The following is a 9,525-nucleotide window of genomic DNA, read 5'->3' on the forward strand; positions in this document are numbered from 1 at the left end:
GAGGAGAGAGGGGAGAGGGGAGAGGGGAGAGGGAATTAGAGAAACACAGATATGGGCTTCTGGCCCTTCTCTTGCTGAATATACACTCACACATGAAAGCTGAGCTCTTCGTTTCTGAGGATCCCATTTCCATAAGGCAGCCTCAACCTCAACCCCTCCCAGACACAGACACAGACACACACACACACACACACACACACACACACACACACATATAACAGGTGTATCAAGTTGTGAGTGTGTGTGCGCGTGCGCGTGCGTGTTTGTCTGTGCACATATGTGAACTGGTTAACTGAAGTGGCGTGTCCCTCTGGGTGTTTCAGGAGACACTATTTGGTTTCCGGGGGAAGAGTTGGCCCAGTCTCCGTGGGACCTGATCCGCAAGCGCCTCAGCCAACGCCTCACCATCCGCCTCAGAGGTAAGCTCACCTCTCTTCTTCTCCTCCTCCTCCTCCTCCTCCTCCTCCTCCTCCTCCTCCTCTCCTCTCCCTTTTCCTCCCCCCTCCTCACCTGTTTCCCTTAGGACTCCTCACATCTTCAGATTACCTGGCTATTCAGACTCTCACGCCTCCAATGTCACCGAGAACGTTCCCACTGTGTGTTTGGGTCGGATTAGACCTTGTTTACCAATTTCATCTCTTTACACAGCAGCTCCCTGGATCACTGTTAAACAGAGCGGCTGGAGCTGTCAGAGAGAGAGAGAGAGAGCCGGTAAAACAGTCAGCTTTGAGTGGAGCTGAGGGGATTTAGTCCTGCGCTGTTGGTCAGAGACACGTGAGGCGGTGCGATGACGTCACCGGCTGTCAGGTCACGTCCCTTGTCTCCGCTTCCCAGACGCAGTCTGTCTGCAGTGGTCTCAGATTGGAGATTAAAGAAGGCCTCTGATGTTGATGTCTATGACAAGGAGACAGGCTGTGCTCGCAGACACACGCACAAAAATCGCACACGCTCTCGCACATCCCCTCCTAGAGTAGCGTAGGCGGCTTCTCCGATAGATTCTCACTTGACACTTTTTCTTTCTTGTCATCATCCCTCTTTTTTTTGTGCCTCGCACTTCATGCTGGCTCTAATCGTGATTGTGTGTGTGTGTGTGTGTGTGTGTGTGTGTGTGTGTGTGTGTGTGTGTGTGTGTGTGGCAGGCCTGTCAGAGTCGGCGCTGGATGAAATGGCCTTCCACTCGCTCATGCCCCTCCAGCTGCTGCAGAACTACACCCGCCTGGTATGCTGAGTCACCGTGGAGATGACAGGAGAGGAGAGGAGGAGGAGGAGGAGGAGGGAGGGGAAGGGGAGGGGGTGATGGGGAGGCTTAAAGATGGAGGGAGAGGAGGAGGTGTTGTTCCTGAAACCACGTAAACAAGCCCTTGGGCTAGCGCCAGCACTTGCTCGATGTGAAGTTCTGAATTACTCCTTGATGTACACAACAGTGTTATGTGGCCAGGCCAACGTCAATTGAGTACAATAAAGGCTTGTGAGTCAGAAAGTCAGAAACACATTCAAGTGGCAAAAATACGTAACAAAAAAACAAAACACTATTTAACACTCTTACTATTCCAAAGGTTGTTTGCTGTTTCTAGATTTGAAGCTTAAACTTTGAGAGGAAAACAGCACTGCTATAATCAACCATTTGCCCATTCGTGACCATTACTTGGAACTCCACTGTAGGTAGACTTTGTAACTGGATGTCGCTGATGTATAATTTTAAGTTCTATTCTAATATAAATTCAATTTATTTACTTTTTTACTCTGTAGGATTTAGTAAAGCACATCCAAGTTAACATGAGGCAGCTCCTCATGTGGAAACGTCTTCATCAGCCGTTTCAAATGAGAAAAAAGAATACAGCTCAAAGTGCTTAACAGCGAATACATTACGTGCACAAAGAAATCACATGCACAGTGATCCACATACAAAATAGACATCAAATAAACATAAAACCTAGGATATAGTGCAAAAAAATGTTTTATGATAATAATGAATTATTAAAATTAGCATAAAAACAGTGATAGAGTGCATAAAGATGAGAACAAATTAATTAAATACATAAAATGCATAACATAAGATAGAAAATGAAACTCTGCAGATATATATTTCATCTAACCCTTTAATATCAGTAGCGTAACGTTCTCATGTGTGTGAGGTTTCAGGTGGAACAGTACCGTAATGTTATATTCCACGGGCTGGAGGGAAGCTGCCAGGAGTACATCGCCACTCAGATCTCTCACTGTATCAAGGTAAGGTAATAAGATAGATCTGTGTGTGTGTGTGTGTGTGTGTGTGTGTGTGTGTGTGTGTGTGTGTGTGTGTGTGTGTGTGTGTGTGTGTGTGTGTGTGTGTGTGTGTGTGTGTGTGTGTGTGTGTGTGTGTGTGTGTGTGTGTGTGTGTGTGTGTGTGTGTGTGTGTTGGTCTATGGTTCAATGTTCATGTGTGTGTGTGTGTTGACTCCAGTGCAGACAGGAGGCTGTGGGGCTGGACTGTGACGTGGTGAGGGTGGAGGTGGATGAGAGCCTGTCTAAGACCCAGCTGCTGGAGACTTTCATCAACTGCGGTAAAGCCTTTACCTGTCTGTCAGTTGGAAATTCACACCCTATAAATTCTGCACTGTCCACCAAACGTCCTTATTCAGCGGAACTCTTTATCCTGCCGTGCCTTAACATGTACATCGTTACATCCAAACATGACTGCCTCTATCACTCCAAATGGGGCAGATTCTGCAGTTCATACAGATTCCATTATGTTGTTTAAGAGGAGTAATCTCTCTCTCTCTTCCCCTCTCTCTCTCTCTCTCCCCCCCCCTCTCTCTCTCTCTCCCCCCCCCTCTCTCTCTCTCTCTCCCCCCTCTCTCTCTCTCTTCCCCTCTCTCTCTCTCTCTCTCCCCCCCCCCTCTCTCTCTCTCTCTCTCTCTCTCTCTCTCTCTCTCTCTCTCCCCCCCCCCCTCTCTCTCTCTCTCCCCCTCTCTCTCTCTCTCTCTCTCTCTGCTGTTGGCGGTGCAGGTTTCCTGGTGCCGGCGCGCGAGGCGTGCGTGGGTTGCCGTGTGGTGGTGCTGCTGGAGGGCCTGGAGAGGGCGTCCTCTCTGTGCGAGCTGCTGGGGGATCTGTGCGAGGCGCTGGAGAACCGCGGCTCCGTCTGCTCCCTCTCCCCACAGCACGGTCAGAGAACTCGCCAGCTCACTTCGGCTTAGTTCAGAGCCCAGTGATGGGTTTCGCAGGCGTAGTTATTCTTGTAGTTTTACTTCCAGCGTTTGCTTCCTCTGACTCGCAGAACTAACAGAGGCAATGAGCAGTGCAGTTGTGCTCAGCCCTGAAAATATAGCAACATTAAAATATTAAACAATAAAATTTGCGCTCTACTCAGTTCAGTTGCCAGAGATGTCTTTTTTGCCTTTCTACTAATCTCTCAGGCCATGGTCCTACTGTCTATTAGTTTCTTACTAGTGCACTCACCTCTGTACTCTGTTCTTTAATAGGTCAGGACGGGCTGTACTACTTCCAGGAGGGCGCCTTCCTCATTGGCTCGCTGGCAAAGCCCCGGTTACAGGGGGCGGAGCTGCATCTACAGCAGCACTTCCGCTGGGTGCAGCTGCGCTGGGACTCCGAGCCGCTGCACGGCCTTCTGGGACGCCACCTGCGCCGCAAACTCCTCCACAAGGTGAGCGCCGCCATTTAGAACAAGGATATGGCAAGCACATGCCTTGACCACCAGAGGGCGACATTCTCACATCTTAAGCATATGTATCGCCGGTATATTAGACCTCCATCCCTCCATCTCTCTATAGACACAAGGCCAGCCTTGGGTACCGGAAGATCCTCTGCACAGGTCTCTGTCCTGGGTGTGCTCAGTCTGGCACCAGCTCAACACCTGCCTGTCTCGCCTGGGCACCCCAGAGGCCCTCCTGGGCCCCCGCATCTTCCTGTCCTGTCCTGTGGTACCGGATCAGACACTGGCCATTGTGAAGTAGGTCGTGAATGATATGCATGGGGCCAAGTGTGTAGTTTATTCATTATGCCATTTTGGAGGTTTTTCAAAAATACGTTTGTGTGTGCACTAATCCAGATGGCTGGCTCGTCTGTGGAATGCGGTGGTGGTCCCTCGTGTGGAGGATGCTGTCGTCTCCAGGGTTACAGCCAAGAGGGCTCCGGCCCAGCGCCGGTCTCCTAGCAACAGCAAGAGTCTGAGCCCGGGCCAGAGGGCAGTGTTGAGAGCTGCCCTCAGCATCCTCCTTAACAAAGCCGTCCTGCAGAGCTGCCCACTGCCCCCTCCAGGTAACACCAGCATCCCTTACTCACTCGCTGGGTCTCAATCAACTATATCTATACTCTCAGACTATGGCCCTTAACCACTTAAAGCTCTCCGGAGAATGTGTTCCTGTTCATGGCTTATCTCTGAGGGTACATCTGAGGAGACAGAGAACTCAGAGATCCAAAGTTAAGCTATTGATGGTGTGTTGAGCTATATAGTGCTTTGGACAATTGGTCTGTTTCCCCCCCCCCCCAAAAAAATACCCATTTGAATATACCTTATGTCGTCAAATTCATTCTACTGTTTTGATGGCCAGTAGAGAGCCTATTTTTAAGCTACCAGTGTGTTGATAGATCAGTTGCAGACATATATGCTTCTGTGCATGTCTGTAGCCCGTGTTCATTTATTCTACTGCCTTTTGTTGGCAAATACATGGAGCATGGGGAAACCAGTAGCTCAGAATGCGTTTTGCCTGGCTGATGGACACGCTGTGTAACATCTATGTCATTGCTGCTGTATTTGTGTCGTTACAGAGATCGACAGGCACCTGTCAGAATTCCAAGGAGGGACCTTCCCGTTGTCCGCAATCGGCATCTCCTGTAAGAAAGGCGGGAGGAAGGGGAGGGACAGTGGGCCCTGGAGACGGGCCAACACCAGCCCGCGCAAGAAGGGAAGCCCCAGCACTGGGTGGAGCACCAGCGGCTCTCTACGGGAAGGTGACGGGGCACTTTTAATGGCTCTTGACAAATGTTTCTGGAAAGTTTCATAAAAGGTTTAAGAGAACTCTGGTACAGAATTCTAGCAAACATGAAACATGACCTCATCTCCCGACGGCTGACATGCAAACTTAGCTTTGTTTATCAGCAGTGTGAAACTCCAGTTCAGGAGAATCAGAGTTACTAACTTGCTTACTTTGAACTGACTGGGTTGGCCTTCGGTCTTAGTATAAATGATTACATATTCACCGCATGTCGGATGCGGGTATGTGGACACTGTCCTTTGTCTTTTCTTGAGTTGTGAAGTTGAAGCCCTTCTGTCCTCTTCCTGAAGGGTCTCTGTCCAACTCGGAGGTCCACCTGATGTCTCACATCAGCTCTCCCAGGTCAGTCTTCATGTTCCCTTCATGCTGTTTCCGTAAATCAAGCCATATTTTCACAATATGCATGCAGCACAACGCATTTTTTCTGCAATGTTTGATCTTTATTGATAAGTGGTCCATTATGCATCATCGTGTCATGATATAGTGCATATCAAATAAGCACAAAGGAGTTACTTCACATCAGTTTAGACATAATACTATCTGTCTTTGTTTTCACTTGAAACCCTTCAGTAGATTAAATTGAATGCGTCCAAGCATGTAGAAATAATAATATTGAAGCATACAAAAATAAAACATGTTACACACATTCAGAACTGTTTGTTAGAACTGATTAGTTAATGTAGCAACAGACATTTAAGGCACTGTGGTGGTGTGTGTTCCCGTGTTGAGCTGTGTTGAGCAGAGTATATGTGATAAATGCGTGCATAGTTAACAAATTCAAAAAAAGTTCAATTTGCAATATTTCAGCTTTGAATTTTGCTACATTACCAGTTTTGAAAAGGGAAATCCTGGTAGTGCTGAGCTTTGGCCAGCAGAGGGAGCTGTAGGCTCAGTTTAGCTCCACTGCTATGCAGCAAGGGTTGTGTGAGTGACTACATGTCCAAGGATAGCAATGAGTGCCTGTGTGTGTTTTCTGATGTGTTTGTCCCCTTGTCTCTCTTGTCTCTCTTGTCTCTCTTGTCTCTCTCTCTCTCTCTCTCTCTCTCTCTCTCTCTCTCTCCGTGTGTGTGTGTGTGTGTGTGTGTTGTGTTCAGGATCGGAGGTGGAGACCCTGCCGGTCTCTCTCTCTGCTCAGACGATGAGACGGACCTCCTAAGGGAACTCCAGACCATGTGCTCCAGCAAATCAGAGCCGGACATCAGCAAGGTACAAACCGGAAAACTTCTGAATGTCCAACGCATTTCTACAAATGGTGTCATGTATAACAGAGTGTGGGGCCACATTTACTAGAGGCAACAGAATTAGGCCAAGACACTGCAGCATTGTAGCTAAAAGACAGACAGCAGGCCAACGGGTTTGCACAGGCCTATGTGTTACACAGGCCTACGGGGTTGCACAGGCCTACGTGTTGCATAGGCCTACAGGGTTGCACAGAGTATTTGAGGCTCCATTCTCTAGTTTCTACATTAACATCAAATGGGTTTCTAAATGTTCATTGTTAGTTGCCCTATTGACTACATTTCCCATACTGCTTTGTTTGGAGTCAGGGGTGAGGCAGGTTTTGGAGGGAGTATTGAGCAGAGAAGAAGAGTTTCGTGGATACGAAACCACCTAGTGTTAAGATATTTGTTGCTCATTTTTGATTAATTTTAACCAGAATCTCTGACGTAAGAACCATGTAACAAGGTGTCCCATTTGCTTCCCACAAACCAGAACATTGGTTTAGGCTTAATTCATGAATTGACAAACAGACGCCAACACATAATTCATCTGAAATGTATTCAACGGCTTCTTCTGAGGGGGAGGAAAGTTGTATCCAGGTGCCCTTCCCCAAAATTATACAAAAGCCTTTTTTTCCCAAAACAAAATCCCATAAATGATGCAAAAGCTTTTTTTTCCCAAAACAAAATCCCATAAATGATGCAAAAGCCTTTCTACACCTAACATAGGAAATGAATACGGGTAATTTTTGGCCTATGTTGTGCATTAGAAGGGGTTTGCATAGCTTGTGCATTCACCATCAGGTGATTGTCATCGCAACATGCTACAAATATTTATGTTTCTGAAATGTCGCTGTCCTTCTTCATTAAGCCTACAATGGCAGTATCATCTGGGAATAGAATTATGTTGTTATTAGGATTAGGATTTAGGACTGGGGGGGGGGGGGGGGGGGGGGGGGGGTCAATCTTCAGGGTGCTGAAAGAGCACTATTAACACTGGCCTGTTGTCTATGGTGGTACCATCTACACTTAAACCCCCAAGTACTAAGTAGCCTACTTGATTACTCGATTTCTAAAATGATGCACTGATGGAACCCTCTAGTGTTAATCATTATAAAAAGGCCCCTGTTGAAGCCCTTAGTGACATTTTTTGATGGGTAGTGTCAGAACATGCACCTGAGTGTGTGTGTGTGTGTGTGTGTGTGTGTGTGTGTGTGTGTGTGTGTGTGTGTGTATGTGTGTGTGTTTTGCAGATTGCTCACTCCAAAGAGGACTTCATCATGTTTCCTGGCTCAACGCATCGACAAACCCAGCTGAACAACAACAATGAGGCAGCGGTCCAGGCCGAAGCCCCCACCATAAGCGAGAAGTTGCCCACACCACGGTCCTCTGTGGCCCACACGGTACGAGACCACAGCCATGGCATTTTACATTGATATTTACTCAATTATCAGAGGCAAAACCTACATCTTTATCAGTGTTCATTCCTCCTGGGCATGCATCCCTTGAATTTGTTTTCTCTAAGCTCTGCCAGCTGAGCTCCAGAAAACACTACATTAGGGTACCAGTGCATTTGAAGTTACCTCACTTTGGATGTATAATTCCTTCTCTAGACAAAGTATCCAGTGGCATCCTTTGTGCTAAGAGGTTTTTTTCTCAGACCAGAAAATAGCTTAGCTACAAGTCTAATTGCTATGAAGGCTGGATTGCCCCCCTGTGAAAATAAGCTCTTAAGATTGGCCTTTTTCAGAGCCATCTGAGGTTTGCTGACAAAGCCTATCACCTCTGGAAGGCACTAAGTGGATTATTACTTTCTGTTCTGTCTTTACAGACTGACAGCCGTCTATCTAAGAGCGTGCCCACTCCAGCCACAGCCAGCACCTCGACCCCGACCCCGACCGTGACCCCAACCGTGACCCCCCTTACCCCTCAGGGGGAGAGGCGGGCCACGCGCCCCAAATCGCAGCTCCCTGTGCCTAGCAGCAGGGGGCCTCAGCGAGCTCTCAGCACGCCCCGAGTGGTCAGCAGCAGCAGCAGCAGCAGCAGTGTACCTCCTCAGCCCCACGGCCAGAGCGCCGTCAGCCCCCGACCCCCCAACAAAGCCCATGCGAGCAGCAGAGCAAGGCAGGCCCCGCCCACCAACACCCCCCCAACCACCAACAACAACAATAACAACAGCACCCTCAACCAATCACGTGAGGAGATCTGGATCCTGCACCCAAATTTGCATGAAAACTACAACAACCAGGGGTAGACTCCTTTATCCTCTCCTCACACCCTGACCCCCCCCCCCCCCTCCCCAATCGCCCTCAAATAGTGATTTCCCTCCATGTTGTGAAGTTAGTTTTCTGACAGCCTTTTAGTATTTGTACTTGTTATCAGTACTTGTTACACTATATTACATTGTGTACTTGGGGACCATAGTTTTATTATATTATACTATTGAAGTATTGAGTTTCGGTGGAAGATAAGATGATAATAAAATGAGCAAATAAGCAGGGACATGTCTAACAAAAGAAGTGCTTGAACAGCTTTTGCCTTCAGGCAAAAATGTTTTGGATCAAAGCAAGAAAAGAATTTTCTTTGCTGTTAAGTATTTTCAAATATAAAAGTGTTTTATGTTTAAATAGTTGCAAGGTTGGTTTAAGTACTGTTGACATTAATCAGGGTTTTACCAAATATGTGTAAATAAGAATTAGGAACTTTAAATGGAATATAGATTAGTGTATGTGGTATTATGCTTGTACAGTACAACTGAAAAGGCAAAAAAAAAACAGAACAAAAAATATTGTACATGTTTGTAATATGAAAATTTGGTTCTTAACTTTTTCACTTGTTTCAAAGTGAATGGAATGTGGCAATAAGAAACATAATTGCAAACACAGGACATTTTCTGTTTTGACTGTAAGCCATAATAAATATTTGATTTCTCTGTTTCCACCTGAGTCACAGCTGGCTTAAGGTGCCGATGTGTGAAGCCCCACTCCGAGTCGACGCAGCAAGCTTTTCTGTTCTTCTTTTACTGACCTTTGTTTCTCCACTCGTTCTTTTCTTTCATGACCTTTTCCTAACACTTTTGAACAACCAGTATTCTTCTCAGTTGCCATTGTTTATATGTACAGAAGAGATTTTAGTCAACCTTTGGTGTTGAACTGTATGATAGCTGTCTGATGACGTTTCGAGAACATGCCCTGCTTCCTTCAAGCACAACAATTAAAAACTGCACTGTTACTCCCAACAACAAGCCCGTGTCTGTTTACCTGCACACAGACCCCACCACACAGAACATGTCTCTCTGTTTACCTGCACAC

General features: G+C 46.9%; 1 protein-coding gene across 1 annotated transcript in view; it reads left to right on the forward strand.

Moving 5' to 3' along the window:
* The window catches only part of cttnbp2 (cortactin binding protein 2), a 45,635-nt gene extending 36,183 nt beyond the window's left edge, over window positions 1-9,452 (forward strand). The window contains exons 11-23 of the mRNA XM_031565251.2: window positions 324-419; window positions 1,140-1,219; window positions 2,143-2,229; window positions 2,444-2,543; window positions 2,989-3,144; window positions 3,462-3,643; window positions 3,771-3,949; window positions 4,049-4,257; window positions 4,768-4,950; window positions 5,285-5,336; window positions 6,089-6,200; window positions 7,468-7,617; window positions 8,046-9,452. Coding sequence (XP_031421111.1) covers window positions 324-419; window positions 1,140-1,219; window positions 2,143-2,229; window positions 2,444-2,543; window positions 2,989-3,144; window positions 3,462-3,643; window positions 3,771-3,949; window positions 4,049-4,257; window positions 4,768-4,950; window positions 5,285-5,336; window positions 6,089-6,200; window positions 7,468-7,617; window positions 8,046-8,468 — 2,009 coding nt within the window. The 3' untranslated portion in view covers window positions 8,469-9,452. The remainder of the gene's footprint in view (window positions 1-323; window positions 420-1,139; window positions 1,220-2,142; window positions 2,230-2,443; window positions 2,544-2,988; window positions 3,145-3,461; window positions 3,644-3,770; window positions 3,950-4,048; window positions 4,258-4,767; window positions 4,951-5,284; window positions 5,337-6,088; window positions 6,201-7,467; window positions 7,618-8,045) is intronic.
* The last annotated feature ends 73 nt before the right edge of the window (window positions 9,453-9,525 follow it).

This window comes from Clupea harengus, chromosome 3 (genome assembly GCF_900700415.2).
Source record: "Clupea harengus chromosome 3, Ch_v2.0.2, whole genome shotgun sequence".
Classification (NCBI taxonomy): domain Eukaryota; kingdom Metazoa; phylum Chordata; class Actinopteri; order Clupeiformes; family Clupeidae; genus Clupea; species Clupea harengus.